Source organism: Rhinopithecus bieti, unplaced genomic scaffold (genome assembly GCF_001698545.2).
Source record: "Rhinopithecus bieti isolate Rb0 unplaced genomic scaffold, ASM169854v2 scaffold_27006, whole genome shotgun sequence".
Lineage (NCBI taxonomy): Eukaryota > Metazoa > Chordata > Mammalia > Primates > Cercopithecidae > Rhinopithecus > Rhinopithecus bieti.
In genome coordinates, this window is record NW_016813373.1 from 2,397,377 (window position 1) to 2,416,678 (window position 19,302).

At 47.4% G+C, this 19,302-nt stretch overlaps 1 protein-coding gene across 2 annotated transcripts in view; it reads right to left on the reverse strand.

Moving 5' to 3' along the window:
• The window catches only part of NCF2 (neutrophil cytosolic factor 2), a 40,710-nt gene that overhangs the window by 10,055 nt on the left and 11,353 nt on the right, over positions 1-19,302 (reverse strand). For both annotated transcript variants that reach the window (XM_017848101.1, XM_017848102.1), the window contains 11 exons: positions 18,284-18,392; positions 15,182-15,316; positions 13,873-13,980; positions 11,477-11,536; positions 9,827-9,870; positions 7,895-8,036; positions 7,609-7,677; positions 6,391-6,466; positions 4,682-4,707; positions 4,111-4,262; positions 3,873-3,984 (listed from right to left, as the gene is read on the reverse strand). In XM_017848101.1, the coding sequence (XP_017703590.1) occupies positions 3,873-3,984; positions 4,111-4,262; positions 4,682-4,707; positions 6,391-6,466; positions 7,609-7,677; positions 7,895-8,036; positions 9,827-9,870; positions 11,477-11,536; positions 13,873-13,980; positions 15,182-15,316; positions 18,284-18,392 (1,033 nt within the window). The remainder of the gene's footprint in view (positions 1-3,872; positions 3,985-4,110; positions 4,263-4,681; positions 4,708-6,390; positions 6,467-7,608; positions 7,678-7,894; positions 8,037-9,826; positions 9,871-11,476; positions 11,537-13,872; positions 13,981-15,181; positions 15,317-18,283; positions 18,393-19,302) is intronic.

The following is a 19,302-nucleotide window of genomic DNA, read 5'->3' on the forward strand; positions in this document are numbered from 1 at the left end:
TTTTTTTTTTTGTATTTTTAGTAGAGATGGGGTTTCACCATGTTGCCTAGGCTGGTCTTAAACTCCTGACCTCAGGTGATCTGGCCCACCTCAGCCTCCCAAAGTGCTAGGATTTCAGGTGTGAGCCACCACACCAGGCCTCTTTTTTTTTTTTTTTTTTTAGACAGAATCTCACTCTGTCACCCAGACTGGAGTGCAGTCGTGCGATATCAGCTCACTGTAACCTCTGCCTCCTGGTTTCAAGCAGTTCTGCCTCAGCCTCCCGAGTAGCTGGGACTACAGGTGTGCTCCACCACACCCAGCTAATTTTTGTATTTTCAGTAGAGACGGGGTTTCACCATGTTGCCTCAGCCTCCCAAAGTGTTGGGGTTACAGGCATGAGCCACTGCACCCGTTTTCTTTCTCCTAGTGAGTGAAAACCTGCCTTGCTGCCTCCAAGAATAATGGATAGTGACAAAGAACATTCAACAGTGACTCCTGAGCCTGGATTAAATTGCAGAAAGATTGTTGGGAGTTTTAAGAGGGTTGGCTACATGTAGCCACCAAATAGATTGAAGCTCCTGTCAAAGGAAAAATTTTTAGTTAAAAAAAAGTTTAAGTGAAATAGTTCACATTTAGAGCAAAACTCCTTCTAGGAAGAATATTTTTAAAAAGATGCTGAAGGGGTTAATCCAAAGACAGTTGGAAAACCTAGAGTGACCTTTCAGACTTCCAAGAGACCCCTTACACTCACACTCACTCTTACCCCCAGGTCCTGGGGCCTTTTGTCTCAGCCAGAGACACCAGAGAGTCTCATCCCCTGTGGCCGTATTTCCTGAAGGCAATTTTCTGACCGGAGAAGTTACCTTAAACGGGTTTATACACTGCCCCTTTCTAGGCTCGTTCTCTTTCACTCTTCCTCTCCCACTTTGTTTTTTTCTTTTCCAGCAAACATTTGTCTCTGATTTGAGTGAGAATCTACCAAAGAACCCCTTGCTTTAAACAGAAGCCTCTGCCCAGCTGCGAGGGTGAGGTTTGGAGGAAGGACTCTGCCTCCTACTGTGGCTCTGGGCCTGGATGAGCCAGAATAGCTTTCCCACTTGCTCATTTCTACCATCTCCAAATCCACTTGTAGGTAGAAAATGGTAACTTTCCCAAGGATTCATGTATGAACTGTTTCATATGATACTCCCTACACCAGTGTAACTGCAAATGCAACAGCCTAAAAATGCAAAGTCAGAAAAATAGGTGAATAGGTGAGCTGAAACTTTTGAAACAGCCCTAATTAACAGCTTTGGTCAGTGGAGACTGGCCTCATTAATGCTGTATCTGGAGTTCTCTCCAGCCTCAGGACTGGAAGGGAGCTGGTTCATCAGGAAGATCTGGCTAGCACCTCATAACCATTCTTTCAAAGCAAGACCTGACTTTCTTTCCTGCTCACAGCAGCATCCTAGTATACAAGGCCTTCCATGATACGTTGCCTTTCCAGCCCGTCTCCCACCACTCTCCCCATTGCATCCTCAGTAGGAACACTGAGTCCCTTTACCCACTATGCTGACTTCTGTGGTGTTCCCTTTCCATCTGTATAATGCATCCTTTCCTCCTCCACCTCACTAATTTCTTATTTATTGTTTTACGGTGAAGCTTCAAGATGATCTCAGCAGCATTTTCTTCAGGAAGACAACTCCTACCTGTTCCACTTCCCTCCAGCATTTCTGGGTTAGATAGTATACCAGTGTTTCCATAACACAGTACGTCCATTTGTGAACCCCCATCAGTTTACACAACATGAGGCTTCATGTGCCTGCCTATCTACAGAGCCCTAGGCGCTCAGCAAGTGTTTGTTGAGGAATGTCACTAGCAGACAACCCAAATGTCCACCAGCAGGTGAACAGATACACGGAATGGAGTATCCATACAGTTGGAGTACCATTTAGCAATCAAAAGGATGAGACCAGTGAAACAAAAAGACTAAATACACACTATACAATCCACTTGCATGAAATTATGTAAAAGGAAAAAGTATATTTACAGAAGGCAGACGGGTGGTTTTCTGGGTCTAGAGCTGGGGAGGGAATTAATGTCAACAATAAAAGAAATGGCAATTTTTCGCCTGGAGACCAAGAGACAGAGTTGGAGTGTTACCTTTTTATTCTATTAATGCTTCTAGCCTCTAACTTTTCACCTGACTCCCATTGTTCTTACTTGGAAGTCAGACTTCAGGCTAATAAGACCTCAGGCTAATAAGATAACGTGCCCTGGAACCATCAGTACAGCAGGGTAGTTAGGAATAGAGGCAGGCTCTGGAATCAAAACATCTGCTTGAGTCCGACACCACTACTAACCAGCTATTTAATTTTGGTCAAGTTGCGTGACCTCTCTTTGCCTTGTTTCCTAAATTATAAAATGAGAAAATAATGTCTACCTCACAGAGTTATGAGGATTGTAAGAACTAACACACAGAATGCACTGGGCACATTGGCTCATGCCTGTAATCCCAGCACTTTGGGAGGGCAAGGCAAGTGGATTACGAGGTGAGGAATTCGAGAACAGCCTGGCCAACATGGTGAAACCCTGTCTCTACTAAAAATACAAAAATTAGCCAGGAGTGATGGCAGATGCCTGTAATCCCAGCTACTCGGGAGGCTGAGGCAGAAAATTGCTTGAACCTGGGAGGCAGAGGTTGCAGTGAGCCAAGATCGCGCCACTACACTCTAGCCTGGGCGACAGAGCAAGACTCCATCTCAAAAAAAAAAAAAAAAAAAAAAAAGCACTTTGCACAGTATCTGACACGTGGGAAGTTCTCAGTAGATACTTGCTGTTAATAGGGTGCTACCCAAATTATCTCTTGGTGAAATAAATGCTATTTTCTTTCACCCTCGTGTGAAAGTGTTCTTCCTCATGTTAGCTTTGAGAAGGTTGGCCAGGTGCAGTGGCTCACACCTGCAGTCCTAACACCTTGGGAGGCTAAGGTGGGAGGATTGCTCGAGCCCAGGAGTTTGAGACCAGCCTGGGAAGTATAGTGAGACTATATATACTGTAAACAAAACATTTTAAAAAGTAGCTGTATGTGGGGGTGCACATCCGTAGTTCCAGCTACTCAGGAGGCTGAGGTGTGAGGACTGCTTGAGCCTGGGAAGCGGAGGTTGCAGTGAGCTGTGATTGTGCCACTGCACTCCAGCCTGGGTGACAGAGCAAGATGAAAGAGAGAGAGAGACAGAGAGAGAGAGAGAGAGCAAGCAAGCAACGCAAAAGAGAAAAAAAAAAGAAAAGGGAGAAGAAAAGGAAAGAAAGAAAGAAAAAGAAAGGAAAGAAAGAAAGAAAGAAAGAAAGAAAGAAAGAAAGAAAGAAAGAAAGAAAGAAAGAAAGAAAGAAGGAAGGAAGGAAAGAAAGAGAAAGGAAGGAAGGAAGGAAGGAAGGAAGGAAGGAAGGAAGGAAGGAAAAAGAAAAAAGAAAAGGGAGGGAGGGAAGGGAGGAATGGAGGGAGGGATGGAGGAAAAGGAGGGAGGGAGGGAAGGAAGGAAGAAAAAGAAAAGAAAAGAAGGTGAAGAATGGCTATGAGCTGAGCCTTAAGCTATGACTTCATTCCAACCTTGTTTGACAGTGATGGATGGGATGTTTGACACAGTCAGGCACGGAGCCAGTGGAGGGGCAGGAGGCTTTCTGTGAGCTCCTGCCCTGCTGGGCCTGCTTTTCTCTTGTGAGAAACCCTCTCCCTGCTGCAAATGGGGTGAGGATGCAGGTAAAAGGGAGGCAGAGCTGTGACTTGTTACCCACGATATCCCCAAAACCATGCATAGTGCCTAGTACACAGAAGGTGCTTGATAAATGTCAAATTGTTGAGGAAGTGGCTCAGTGGAAATGGAACTTTAGATGCCCTTCACTGCACTCACCACTGTGTTCTCACACCACAGAGTCAGACAGTAGTTTTTCACCAGGCCCCAGGCATCCTTCATGTTGTCTTCTGAAAGGGGCACCAGCTCATTGCTGTCTCGAGGCCGATAGCTGGGTGGGAATAATGAGTAAGAATCCGGTCAAAGAACATCATTAGAAATCCATCCTCCTCTTCCCTCCTCCAGGCCAGAACAAGGTCCCCACTGTTCCCCTCACAGCTGCCTGCATGGAAGTCACCTCAGCTTAGTGTGTTCCAGCCGGAGCTCCAGTTTCTTAGACACCATGTCCCGGACCTGACTGTAGGGGAGTCCAGGCTGAGTCTCCATGACTACCGTATACTTGTAGTGCACCTTGAGTGTGTAGGGCATGGGAACACTGAGCTTCACTTCCTGAGTGGGGAGGAAGCAAAGAGAGCTCCTGAGTGTCTGAGGCTTTCTCTCAACATCCTGTATCACTGAGGCTTGGTGATTTGGCACAGGGGCTACCCCATGCAGCAGGGGAGAGGCCAATAAGTAACTGGTTTCATAGTAGCCAAAAAGGCCTTCAGAGGTCCTTTAGCCCAACCCTTGCTTGGACAGGAACTTCTACTGAGCAAGATCTGGCCCACTAGCTTGGGTAGTAGGAAGTGTGTACATGATAGTGGAGGAGGCTGTCAAGAGGGTCCCTAGCCCATGGACCCTGTAAGGTAGCAACTGGTTCAACCCTTCCATTGGGGCTCTTCCTATAACCCAGACAGACATGTCTGTGGTTGATAGCCCAAGCCATCCCATCTTCTACCACTTGAAACAGTACGAGGGAAAAATATTACCTTAGGCTCTTCTTTTTGTTTCTGACCTGATTGGAAAAAGTAGGGAGTAAAACAAAAGAAGATGGTGAATGAACACGCTTGGCCAGCCCCTGCTACACACAGATGAAGCCTCTTCAAATAGGGCCCCCACCCTCTTACCCTTTAATCTGTGGGGCAATTATTAACCTTAGTAAACTGTGGGGAAGTCTCACCTTGGGGAAGCATGAAGGTCATGAACACATGAACAAACTCAGTCTCTGCTTCTAGGGAGCCTATAGGTAATTATCAAAGGACCAGCGTATCCTCACCAATCCACGAGGTTAGCGGGGAACCCAAAGGTCAATTAAACCCACAGGATCCAAAGCAATGAAAATCAGGAGTGCAAGGTGAGCCAGAGGCCACAGGAAGAACTATTAGAACCACTGATCCTCATCTTGTTCTTTATTTTTGTATATGTTTCCTAAAGTTTATTAATTTAATTAATATATTAATCTAATATAATTGATGTAAGAGAAGCATGCATGAAGATATTTACCATAGGGGGTACATGACAGAAAAGACCACTGATCTCAAACCTAGCTGATCATTACAATCACATGGGAAGTTTTTTTTCTAAAATACAAATTCCTGAGCCCCATTCCAGTCCTAAAAAATCAGAGCCCGAAGCCTGGGACCCTGTATTCACAAAATCTTCCTAGGTTTATATGTGATCCTTGATGAGCCTCTACACAAAAGATAACAACAAAAAAGCTGTCAAGGACATTGAGCAGGAGCAATGGGAGAAATTTGAATATGGAATATGCATTATATAATGTTATCATATGAATGTTTAGTGTCCTAGATACCATGATGCTATTGTGATTATGCAGGAGACTGTAGTTTTGCAGCTGTGTAGGGTGAAGTGTCACGAGTCTGTAACTTTTTTTCAACTGGCTCGGGGGAAAAAAATAGAATGGAGCAGGGCAAGTTCATGGTGCAAAATGTTAACAATTGGTGAGTTTAAGTGAAAGATTCTGATGTTTATTGTATTCTACTGTCAACTTTTCTGTAGGTTGGACATTTTCAAAATAAAATGGGGAAGGGCATGCCGAGTGATTCTGATGATCAGGCGCGTGTGGCAGTCACTGATCTAGAATCCGGCCGGCCACTCACTCTGTGCGTCTCTACCAAGCACTTATCCAGAATCGGCTTCAAGTGCATAAGCGATAAAAAGCCCATCACTTCCCAAGCCAGCCCTCTCCACACTAGGAAACAGCCTTTCGGAGAGAACGTTTCCGTTTCACATCTGCCCGCTGGTCCTCTGTTCAGTCCCAGGGCTCCACAGAGCAATTTCTTTTCCAGATACAGTGCCTCAGACATTTGAAAACAGCCACTCCATGACCCTCTGAGGTAAGCATGTATAGTTACTTCAATTTTTCTTCCTGAGATATGGTTTTAGTACCTAACGATCAAGGGATTTCGTGACTACATGAGTCACTCAGGATCCAGCTGCATTCACCCAAGCCCCATGAGTGTTCTGCAGAAGGCAGGGAGACAGGGCACTGATTTCATGTTTGGGGGAGGGTGGGTGGTGCAGGAAAGGAGGGTTCTGGGGCTGCGTGGTCATTAGCTGAGTGACATATTGGGAGAAGAAGAAACCAGAATTTCCTGGAAGGCGGGGAGAGGAACTCAGGAAGCAGCCTGGCATGCTCCTGTGCCCAGACCTAGAGTGTTGCTCCAGGACCACTCACCTGGTGACAACTGGGGTCTTCCAGGGGCTTTGGAACTAGGAGGAGCTGGGATGTCGGACTCCGGAGAGCTTTCCTCCTGAAGGCAACAGGGAGTGATGGTCAGAACCTTCATTCAAAGTTCCCAGGCAGGGGTGGATGTGAGGAGATGCCCCTACAGAGACCCCATGAAAAGGAGCCAGATGCAAATAACTCCCTAAAAGTTGGAATGGTAGTGACATTTGGGGAAGACGAAGGAAATGTTGGCCAAAAGAGGAGGCAAGGTTGGCCTGATGAAAATGAAAATCATAGTGGAAAGAAGAATCCTAACCCGCTAAAAGGCCCTTGCCGCTTTAGCATCTCTTTCAGCCGTATTGGAAATCCACTGGACATGCGGGAGGACTGAGCTCTTGTCTCCGCTGCAGAGGGCATTGAGAAAGGAAAAATTCCACTTCTCATTTGCACGGCATTTGAAGCTTTTCAAAGCATCTGGATAGGGTGACTCTGACCAGGGAGGGCTAAACTCGTATACAACTGGTTGCACAGTCTAGAGAGAGACAGGCCCCACTGCCATTGAGTCACTTACAGGGATGCTCAGATCTGATAAAGACAGCTCTCTAGGCCTGGCAGAAGGACAGAACTTTTGAAGTGTGAGGAAGGAAGTAGCAGCAGTTTAGAAGCAGTGGCTGGCAAGGCCCACTCTGATTCAAAGCTCTAAGGCAGATCTTATTTTATTATTTTTATTTGTATAGAGGTGGCATCTCTCTATTTTGCCCAGGCTGGTCTCGAACTCCTGAGTTCAAGTGATCCTCTCACCTCAGCCTCCCAAAGTGCTAGGATTACAGGCATGAGCAACTGCACCTGGCCTCGTTTTATTTCTAATGGCATTGTACCAGCCAACACATTGACTATTCTTCCAGGTGAAGCAGACACACCTGGGAAGACCTAACCCCCTCATCTACTGTAGGCTTTGCTTCCCAAGTCACTTCTAACCAGGAAGAGTCACAGAGGTGGGGGGCCCAATGGGACCTACAGAAGCCTCCAACTTAGCACACCTGGGCTTTTTTCCCCTCATTCCCAGGTTCAGCTCTGGGTAGCTGGTGCCATCTCAAGGCGGGCTCAAGACTAGTGAGTCTTTCTCCAGGGGTCCCGACGGCACCTCTTTTACACTGCTTTTCTCCCCTCCAGGGAGAGATCTCTAAATGGTGAGAGGAAATGGGCCAGGCCTTGGCATCACATTACCTGGGGCTGCTGCTGAGGGTGGATCCGCAGCTCAACTGGTTCAAGGTAGTTGCAGGGAACAAGCCCCTTCTGCAGTGCAGCACCACAGAATCAGAAAGGAAAAGATAAAGATGTGCTCATCAGTACCCACACCACAGAACAGCCCAGAGTCCTGGGGAAGGGAGGACGAACAGACAAAAGAACTTGATCGGTCTGCAAAGAAGGCAGCAGATACCACTCCACAGAAAGACTGCATCTGCTGCCAGGATCCCACGCCCGTCGCACCACCCCCTGATCCTCTGCATACCTGCCCGTTGAACATGACCGTGGCCCAGTTATCATTGCCCTTCTTCAAGACAAAGACAATGTTCCCTGGCATGACCTGGAGCTCTTCTTGTGTCTCAGGCACAAACCCAAACAGCACACGGTGAGCCTCCCCTTCCAGAGCCCTGCAGAGGGTAGACACAAGATCCAGCCCACATCCCCTCACACAGTGCCGTGGCGCAAACACAGTGAACCTGGATCCAGGGACTTGGCTCCAGCCTGGCTCTAACTCCACATCTAACTGCAACTGCCGAGGTGACGCTGAGCCTGCCGGGGCTCCCGAGAGGTCTCGGTAAGAAACTCGTGTACACCTGCTCATAACCATATATGCAGAGGGACAAGAATAAAAACAATAACGCCACACACTAGTGAGGACTTATAATCCTTGCCCTCCCTTCCCCTCTGAGGAGTAAGGTCCCTGGCTGGGTCATCTTGGCCAGCTCCCAAGACTGGGCTGGGGTGGATCAGGTGACTGTGGTCAGGGCAACAGCACAAAGCGGAAGTCAGGTGAGAGCCAGCTGGGCCAGAAAGACCGGTAGGAGAGGAGGGAGGAGAAACCACCTAGAGCCAGTGTTGGGCCAGGGTAGGGAGACGGTGAGCAGGGTAGGTGACAGGGAGCGTAAGGGAGGCACATAGAGGGCTCTGAGACTGCCCAGCTGCTGTGGTGCAGTGTCAGTTCCCTTAAGTCTGACTTCATGCTTTTAGGCTCTGAGGCTCTGATTGGCGTCACTTTGGAACGTGTGATTGAGAGGCTGGTGTTCAGGTTTCAGGCTTCCCTCCCTTTACTCCCCACTCTGTTACTTTCCCCTCAGCCCTTCCTTGTTTCCAGACATCGTGTCTATTCCTGTAGGGAATACAGGCCCTTCCAGCTAACAGGGAGCTTAGGATTGAGCTCATCCAGCCGCCTCATTTTTGTAGTTGCTTTGGTACTTTTGTCACTTTTTAGTTTTATTTTTATTTTTTGAGATGGAATCTTGGTCTGTTGCCCCGGCTGGAGTGCAGTGACGTGATCTTGGCTCACTGCAACCTCCACCTCCCAGGTGCAAGTGAGTCTCCTGCCTCAGCCTCCCGAGTAGCTGGGATTACAGGCACACGTCACCACACTCAGCTAATTTTTGTATTTTTAGTAGAGATGGGGTTTTGCCACGTTGGCCCGGCTGGTCTCGAACTCCTGATCTCAAGTGATCCGCCCGCCCCGGTCTCCCAAAGTGCTGGGATTACAGGCATGAGCCACCACGCCTAGCCAATCACTTTTTAAAACCTCCTTTTTGGGTGGGAGGACGAGGCTTGCTTCATCACTTCGAGAGAATTCTTAAGAAAGCTGTAGGTTATGACACCCTTTGTTTTTCATCTTACAGAAGAAGGACTTCCTTTTCTTGAGTCCTTCCTCTTTACTTCTTCAGAAAGCATGTGCCGATAGGGAGTGGAAAACGCCTACACAGGAAAAAGGATGCCATTCTACATTCCTGACTCCGGAGAGCTCTGGCCTGCCCCCGTCAGTGGGGACCGCGGCCAATGCGAAACTGATCTCCAACCCGAGGTCAGCATCCTGGTGCCCAGGGTAGCTATGTTCCACAGGACACCACTGCCCCTCAGCAACAACCCCTTGCCATGTGGGTGGCTGTGCATGTGGACAGAGGGCCATTGGGAACCATGTAGCTGCAGCCAGGCCCTGATGGCCAGCTCCACCACGGTCAAGACTCCCATCCCCGCATGTCATTCCTTTCCAGCCTGACATTCTAGAAGACATTCTTCTAAACATTCCTTTCAAGCCTGACATTCTAGAAGAAACCTGACATTCTAGAAAATTCCACAGGATTTAGACTCTGACCCCAGCTCTTCTTCCCTCCCTCTCTTGCCATCAGTTCAGGCTTGGAGCTTAGATATTCTGCATATGGATTTAAATCTAACTTACCTGAAGATCTCTGGGGTTTTCGGTCTGGGTGGAGGTTCAGCTGCCTATTGAATATTCAGGAGAAGTTAAAATGGAAAAGGCAATGAGGGAAAGCAGGGGAGAGACAACAAACGGCTAATGGTAATTTGAGCATTCTTCCAGACCAGAACATCAAATAATGCATTTCTGACTGATGGGAACACTGTCTAGGAAGGGGGCACAGTCACCCTGACTAAACACTGGGAAATAACACCTCCCACCAGCTCCCCAGGTGTAGGTTTCACTAGCACAGCAATTCATTTTGAGCCAGAGCTAGTTTCTGGAGGATAGCAGTCACACAGCAACATGGTGTCACAAGAATGCTTTGACCTTGAGCTCTGTCCTTTTCCCAGGAGAGTTTCCAGAAGCTCTGTTCTGTAATTAATGTCTACTATGTCACATGACACTTCTGAGTATTTTTAAATTAATTTAATTTTTTTTTTTTTTTTTTTTTTTTGAGATGGAGTTTCACTCTGTCGCCCAGGCTGGAGTGCAGTGCTGTGATCTTGGCTCAATGCAACTTCTGCCTCCCTCGTTCAAGTGATTCTCCTGCCTCAGCATCCCATGTTGCTGGAATTACAGGCATGTGCCACAACACCCTGCTCATTTTTGTATTTTTAGTAGGGATGGGAGTTTCACCATGTTGGCCAGGCTGGTCTGGAATTCCTGGCCTCAAGTGATCTGCTCACCTCAACCTCCCAAAATGGTGGGATTACAGGCGTGAGCCACTGCGCCTGGCCACTTTTGAGTATTTAAAATTGACAGAGGATTCCACTGACTGGGCAAGAATCTCCTCCCCTGTTCTACATTGAATACTATGGGATCCAGTGACCTGGGCTGCGTTCCCTTCATGGCCTCTGGCTGAACTGAAGCTCAAGGGACTTCAGCAAGGCTTTCATCAGCTTTGTTGTGAAGAAGGAGATCAAGGAATCTAGATCTGGAACATACCTGTCCCTGCTCAGAAAACCCGCCCTCTGCTGGTGCTGACCAATGCTCATGACCATCACAGTTTCATTGCCACAGAGTTTCTATTTTCCTCAATGTGTTTTCCCCTCTTCCCTTCACAAGGAATCTCTGTCTGCATTTTTAGATCCACTGTCATCCAGTTCATTTGAGCCCACCTCTCCAAGCCCAGTTTGGACAGAAAAAGGATTCACTCTCAGCGCCCTGCCTGTGTTCCCGAAGGAAACGCCTGCACATGAGCAGATAGGTAGAGCCAGGAGAGCCCAAACCTCAGACCCAGGCCCCACAGGGTTCCCCACTTGCCCCAGTATTCAAGAAGAGGCTTTGTTAACAAGCCTTCCATAGTTTGTGTTTCACCTTCCTGAGAGAATGGTTGAGGCTTCAGAGAGAGTATCAGCAGATCTCTTTAGAGACGTGAAGACTGGCATTTGTGGGGAAGCAGGAGAGTTAGCTTCAGAGGACTTGGTGTGAAGCCTGACACTGCCTTATTTCCTTACCAGCCATGGAACCCAGGACTGAGAGAGGGCAGGCAGATCCCTCAGCTGCATTGAGGGCCACTTGAAGGAGCCCTTTCAATAAGGCAGCTCAGCACACATAGCCTCTCAAATCGAATGCTTCACAGAAAGCTCTTGAGACCTAGGTCCATGGAGAAGGTCAGGATTTCCTCACCTGTGGTTGCAGAGGGGCAAACCCAGAGAAACTGTCATGATCCACTACAGACGCCACAACCTGAAATCAAGGACAGGAGGGTGTGAGGCTCTGCCAGCACTGTTTCCATTCTTCTGGGTCTCCCTCCTTGCTCATGCCCTAGACCAGTTCTCACTTGAGCCTGGTTTCAGATATGGACAGTAACTAAGGATTAGATTCCTGATCCTCTGGATTAGGATTTCAGCAACTGAGGAAATGAGTATTCACCCCACCCCTGCTAACAGAGGCTTGCTTTCTCCTCTCTTAAAAAAAATGTTTTTATTGAGGTGCAATTTGTATAACGTCAAATTATCCTTTTTTTTTTTTTTTTTTTTTCTGAGATGGAGTCATGCTCTGTTGTCCAGGCTGGAGTGCAGTAGCGCAATCTCAGCTCACTGCAGCCTCCGCCTTCCAGGTTCAAGTGATTCTCCTGCCTCAGCCTCCCAAGTAGCTGAGATTACAGGTGCCTGCCACCATGCCTGGCTAATTTTTGTATTTTTAGTAGAGATGGGTTTTCTCCATGTTGGCCAGGCTGGTCTCATACTCCTGACCTCAGGTGATCTACCCATCTCAGCCTCCCAAAGTGCTGGGATTATAGGCATGAGCCCCCACGCCCAGCCCAAATTAATCATTTTAAAGTGAATGATTCAGTGGCATTTATCGCATTCACAATGCTGTGCAGCTACCACTTCTATCTAATTCCAAAACATTTTCATCATCCCAGAAGAAAACGCTGTACCTATTAAGCGGTGTGTCCACACCTCCTTTCCCCTAAACTGGCAACAACCGGTTTGCTGTCTGTGACTGACTTGAGCCCTCTTCTTCTCTGAGTTTTGAAAATCAGATTTAAAGCTAGCTTTATTCACAGATATGCTTAAACTATAGATAATTTTCATCATTCATTCATATAATCAAAACCTTTTTGCTGAGAGCTGTTATGTGTCTTAGCACTGTGCCAGGCTGTGAGGACTCAGTGGTGATCAAGCAGACATGGTCTCTGCCCTCTCAGTGCTTAGAGGCTGCACAAGATATTTCATATAAATGGAATTGTACAACATGTGGCCTTTTGTATCCGGCTTCCTTCACATAGCATGATGTTTTCAAGGTCCATCCTTGTTGTATCATGAATCACACTCCATTTTTATGGCTGCGTAGTATTCTGTTGCATGGATATATCATATTTTGATTATCCATTCATCTGTTGATAGATATTTGGAGTGCTTCCATTCACCCAGGCTTTCTTGACCTCTGCTACTATGCTAGACCCAGCTACCCAACTACTGCGCAACTTTAGCCCTATGAATGTGTCAAAGTCAAATGTGGTTTTGGAAGGGCACTGCTGACTCACTTCAGACCATGTCTGAAACAATTTAAGACCTGAATTTATTATTATTATTTTGAGATGGAGTTTCGCTCTTGTTGCCCAGGCTGGAGTGCAATGGTGTGATCTCAGCTCACTGCAACCTCTGCCACCCAGGTTTAAGCGATTCTCCTGCCTCAGCCTCCCAAGTAGCTGGGACTACAGGCATACACCGCAGCACCTGGCTAATTTTGTATTTTTAGTAGAGACGGAGTTTCACCATGTTGACCAGCCTGGTCTTGATCTCCTGACCTTGTGATTCACCTGCCTCGGCCTCCCAACGTGCTGGGATTACAGGCGTGAGCCACCATGCCCGGCCAAGACCTGGATTTAGAAGAAGTCCAATTTAAGACATAGTCTAAACATAGGGCTGTGGAAGTGGGGAAAGACTCAGCCCACTAAAACGTGAACTACAAGGAGCATTAATCCAAGAGGATCCCATGCTGATCTCTTTCCCTAACATGTTCTTTCCATATTTATTTTTATTTTTTAGAAACAGAGTCTCACTCTCTTGCCCAGGCTAGAGTACAGTGGTGCAATCATAGCTCACTGTAACCTTGAACTCCTGGGCTCAAGCGACCCTTTCGCCTCAGCCTCTCCACTAGCTAGGCTGGTCTCAAACTCCTGGCCACAAGTGATCCTCCCACTTCAGCCTCCCAAAGCGCTGGGATTACAGGCATGAGCCACCCTGCCCGGCCCTCTCTTCACATTTGGTGAGCTCCTCATGGCTGTGTTTTCCCTCCACTGGCTCAGTCCCCAAGACTCAGCATCCTGTGAGGAACCCTGTGACTCTCACCCAGGGTCAAGGTGGAAGGGAGGAATGGGAGCAGCTTGAAGAAATAAACTAGAAGTGGTTGCCTATCTTTCAGCCAAACCTCTGTCCTATAAACAAGTCTCTTGTTGCCATCCCAGGGACAGAGCCACAAGGAGGCTGCCCTCTTCTCAAGAGTCCCTCCCACCTTGCTCCACATGGCCCAGGCCACAGGAGACTGGGGGGAAGCTGAGCGATCCCACCTACCGTCGCCTTGCCTAGGTAATCCTTCTTGGCCAGCTGAGCTACTTGTCTCTCATTTGGTCGAAATAGCCTGCCCACAGGGATCACCACTGGCTCGTACAGCTTCTGCTTCTGTAACACAGAAAACAATAGCATTTCCTTATCTGAAAATGGGGGTGATGATGCTTGTCCTGCCTCCCTCAGCGAATAGATACAAGAATTTATTGAGATAACCACATAGAAGCACTTTTTCCAAATGAGTGTTGTCATTACTCTAGGGTGTTAAGGTAGGAACCCTTGGTTTGAATACCACCTTCTGCTGCGAGGCCACGTGGACATTGTTTGCTGCTGTATGCCCAGCACCCTCTTTTCCCAGAGGAACTGCTCCTCTCCCTCTCTGTGTGGTGTCCGTGGGGTTCTCTAATGGTGTAGACGGCACCACCGCAATGAGGCTGGCCCAGGATTAAGCAAGGCTCATGATAGTGTTCCCTTGGATGAGTGTTTGCTGACAAGGATAGGCATATAAAGACTGACTTGAGTCCTCTTCTCTGTGTTTTAAAAATCAGATTTAAAGCTAGCCTTATTCACAAATATGCTTGAACGATGGATAATTTTTATCACTCATTCACATAATCAAAACATTTTTTGGGCAGGCGTGGTGGCTCACGCCTGTAATCCCTGCACTTTGGGAGGCCAAGGTGGGCAGATCACTTGAGGTCAACAGTTCGAGACCTGCGTGGCCAACATGGCAAAATCCCATCTCTATTAAAAATACAAAAATTAGCCAGGCATGGTGGCATGCGCCTGTAATCCCAGCTACTTAGGAGGCTGAGGCAGGAGAATTGCTTGAACCCAGGAGGTGGAGGCTGCAGTGAGCCGAGATCACACCACTGTACTCCATGCTGGGCAACAGAGCGAGACTCCATCTCAAAACAAAACAAAACAAAACAAAACATTTTTGCTGAGAGCTGTTATGTGCCTAGCATTGTGCCAGGCTGTGAGGACTCAGTGGTGATCCAGCAGACACGGTGTCTGCCCTCTCAGTGCTTAGAGTCTGTGCAGCACCGCTCCAGCATCCAGTATCCTGTTCTGCATTGCCAAGGAGCCCCACTGCGAGGGTGGTGTGATGCCAGGCCTCTGCCATCCCATACTCTAGGCCTCAGATTCTCAGCACAGATTCAAGATCTTAAGTGGAACTATACCCTAATATCTGTGTTACCCAGACTCACAGAAAGTAAAAGCACCACTTTTATGGCTTCTCAATGGCATGTCCTCTGAGACAAATGAGAATCCAGTGAAATCCTCTCCCCATCTGCATCACCAATACGCTTACCCAGACACACTCCATGGCCTTGTCGATTTTGGAATGTCTGGGCTCAGACTTCATGCTCGTGGCCAATGCTAACTGTTCTTCAGCTTTTTTCCATTCCTCCTTCTTGGCATACATGAAAGCAATGTTATATAACACCTAGAAAAGTACAGACCGCAACATAAAATTTGAGACTACTCCAAATCAAAGTGCCAGGGAAGGGCTCACACGTGTACTCTGGGAGTGTTGCTGGTAGCCTTTCTCCCTTCCTCAGCTCTCCTGGGAATATCTAAAATATAGTGCAGTTAGTCTTGCTATTGAGGTACATCAAACACAAACATGGTGTTAAGAAAACACCATGGAATGCATAAATGCAACATCATGTGTACTCTTCTAACAACCAAATAGGTCGGGAACGGACAAGAACTATTGTATACAGTGTGTTCAAACCGGTTAAAAAAGAAGAAGAATTGTTGTGTTGTTTTAGTGTGAGTTGCTTTAGTAAAAGAGTGCCTTGCTCAAGGCCCCTTCTAGAGGCAGACACAGGGTTGGGAATAAAATACAGGTGTGTTGCCTTCCAGTCCAGCTCCTGCCACTGCGCCTAGGCTTAAACACTGGACAGGTACAGGGCAGGAAGAGGGATCAAGATGCAACCTCCTGTACCAGCATCAGCAGAACCTGGCCCAGACCATGTGAGTAAAAGACAAATGTAGCAACACAGGCCAGGCGCAGTGGCTCACGCCTGTTATCCCAGCACTTTGGGAGGCCAAGACGGGTGAATCACTTGAGGTCAGGAGTTCTAGATCAGCCTAGCCAACACAGAGAAACCCTGTCTCTACCAAAAATACAAAAATTAGCTGGGCATGGTGGCAGGCACCTGTAATTCCAGCTTCTTGGGAGGCTGAAGCAGGAGAATTGCTTGAACCCAGAAGACAAAGGTTAGCACAGAAGCCAGGGGCACCTTCGCCTGGGGTGGGGAGGGAATGGTAAATGCAACAGTAGTCATGCTTTTCCAGGTGTTGAGTTGGGCTGTGGTTCTTGAGTGTTTATTATTATGCTTCACAATATACACACAGAATCAAATAATCGTTTGGATGCATTACAAAGATCTAAAAAAATGGCTTGACTGAAAGAAATATTTTAAATAGGACATTATGGAAATGAGGGGGTATGACATTTGAGGCTAGATGATAAAAGACATTGACACTCTGTCTTGCCCTTGGGTCACTTGCTCTCAGAGGCGCCAGCTGCCATGTCATGACAAGACTTTAGGCAACCCTAGAGAGAAGTTCATGTAGCGACGAACTGAGGCCTCCTGCCAACAACGATGTGAACTTGCCAAACTCAGACAGGTGGCAGGATTGGTGTTTCTGTGGCATTAGCGGCTGGTGCTGAATGGTGGGGCAGGATCAACCCCAGACGTGGAATCTGGACTCCTTTCAGGCCTATTTCTGAGAGTCAGTGAGCTACTGCCTTCTGAATTCATTGGCTTCTCCAGCCCCCTCCTGACCTTGTGTGCAGAAAGAAAGAACTCAGATCATTTAAAACTTCCTATTTGGTTCTCAGCCACCTTCTCTTAAGACATTTTCCTGCAATCAGTTTTTGTGAACTGATGATGAGAATAACCTTGACACTCTTCAAAAATAATAATGTGATTCTCAGAAGCCAGGATCCTACCACATCAGGAAGAGAAGGATTATAAGTAGGGAAATGACTGGAAGGTCCCATGTGACAAAGAAGGCCTTAGACCTTGAAAAGTTCAGCTTTACTTGCAGAGAGGGTCACTCAATCAGTATTTTCTGTCCTCCCAGAGCCATTTTAACCCCAGCTCCAGGGGAAACATTCCTCCCACGGAATTGTACTTTGATGCTGCTGTGACATAATCCTTTTTCTAGAGCCACTTGTCCCCCAACTTTTTAATCTGTATAAGTGGCTGTCATTGGCTTATCGTCAATGTCTGGAGGTATTTTAGTTGTCACATTGGATGGGGAGTGGTGGTGGCAGTGCTACTAGCATCTAAACGCTAGAGATGCTGTCAAAGTTCCCATGATGCACAGGATGCACCACAACCCCTCTCGCTTCCACCACAATACAAGATTGTCTGGTCCAACACATTAACAGAGCTACGACTAAGAAACCCTACTGGAGAAGCTGGTCAAATGGCAGCCAATTCCCACTGCAAAGCCCCATCTTCCCAGACTGTGAGAAGTGAAGTTAGTTGCTAGCTTGCTGCAGAGTAGAGGTGGGGCCACATGTCCCCAGGGGCCAAGGGTGGCTACAGACTCTATTATTAGTCCTGAGCGACCCTGGGAACACTTGACTTCTTGTGCCTGAGAAACTAAAGCAAGGGGACTTTTGTCAGTGATTTTTCTAAAGAAAGGTCTGTGACATTTACAGGAATTTTGGTTTTCAAAACTGCTAGTATATATTTGGAAGTAGGAGGGGTGGGAAGGGCCAACTGGAAAAAGTAAATGAACCTGCAAAGTCAAAGCCAGTCATGTCTCTCCCTTTTGATAATAGAGAAAAGAAGTTGTTCTGCAGAAACCTTTACCTAAATATGTGCCTTGAGCTGTTCTTTGAGCAAGGGGGGACAGATTTATTCCAAATTATCCTCATGCTCTCTTTAGGTATCAATCAAGTACATGGGGTAAGAACCATGGATAGTTAAGAGTGTGGTCTATAAACTTGGGAACTGAGCAAGGTTCTGGCAGGTCCTGCATGGACAATGAACTCATGATTTTGGATTTGCTAGCAAAATGCTGAACAAATAGCTTGTCAATCTGAATTGCTAAACAAAACATGCAAATTATCATGAATATTTCCACAAGCCAACACACTCGTGTCCAGCCTTCCTTCAGAGAGCCCAGTGGGCTCATTTTTGCATGGTCTTTTGCGCTTCACATTAATAAAATGTATGCCCCCAGGTAACTGATGACAATGCCTTGATGAGCCTGAAATAATCCATCTCAGTCTTTTCTTCAAGGAAAATCTGAGTCTCAAGGCAGAGGAGGCAAAATGGCTTTTCCAAGCTCCTGGAGGTGTCAACAGATCACTGTGCATCTGAACTGTCAGCTGTCCATCCAGCCATGATCCCCGCCTGCCCAGGCCAGGCCCTGTTCTCCTTACCTCACAGGCAAACAGCTTGAACTGGAGCCCCAGGATCTTATAGTCTATCAGCTGGTTCCCTCGAAGCTGAGTCAAGGCTTCTTTAAGGTCTTTGATAGCCAAATCGTATCTGCAGGACAGAGGGAGAAAATATAACAGTCTAGTGCATGGAGGAATAAATGCAGCATAAAATGTGAGTCTGTTTCTGCCTTCCCCACCTATTTCACTGGGACAAGAAGCCTTTCAATTCCTTTTGACCCATTCTAGTTTTCAGCAATCCTGAGCCCAAGTATTCTATAGAACTCCTTGGGAATGGTGCCCCACCCAGGGCTGTACCTCACAGCAACCCTGAGTGCCTCGTCTTGGACAGTCACAGGGAGTTTCTTCTCTGTTGACTGCATACAACTGTCACCTTTCTGACAACCTGGCTTCTCGCTTTCCAATGCAGCTCTCATTCTCTCTTGAGAGCTCCAAGCAGAGCCAGCACCTGCCCCCAGCCTGTGTGCCTGCAGAGTGTTCAGAGCTGATTTGGAATACTGCTCACTCCTGGCTCCCACCATCAGGCCAGGCCAGCCTGGCACAGCTCAGAGGGGCCCCTTCTCACAGCTGCCACCATCACCTCCCTGCCCACTGCCTTCGCCCATGGCTTCTTTTGAGTTCAGCTTAGAGCTTAGTTTTGTGGTCTTGTTTCCTCGTTGCCCCCACTTCTGCCTCCTCCCCACACTTTGGGGAAAAAAAACAACCACTTAAGCTATATAGTATTTCCTCCTTTTTTTTTTTGTTTTGTTTTGTTTTTGAGACAGGGTCTCACTCTGTTGCCCAGGCTGGAGTGCAGTGGCAGGATTTCAGCTCACTGCAAGCTCCACCTCCCAGGTTCAAGTGATTCTCCTGCCTCAGCCACCTGAGTGGGACTGAGCTGGGACTACAGGCAAGCCCCACCACGCCCGGCTAATTTTTTATATTTTAAGTAGAGACCAGGTTTCACCATGTTGGTCAGGCTGGTCTCAAACTCCTGACCTCAATTGATCTGCCCGCCTTGG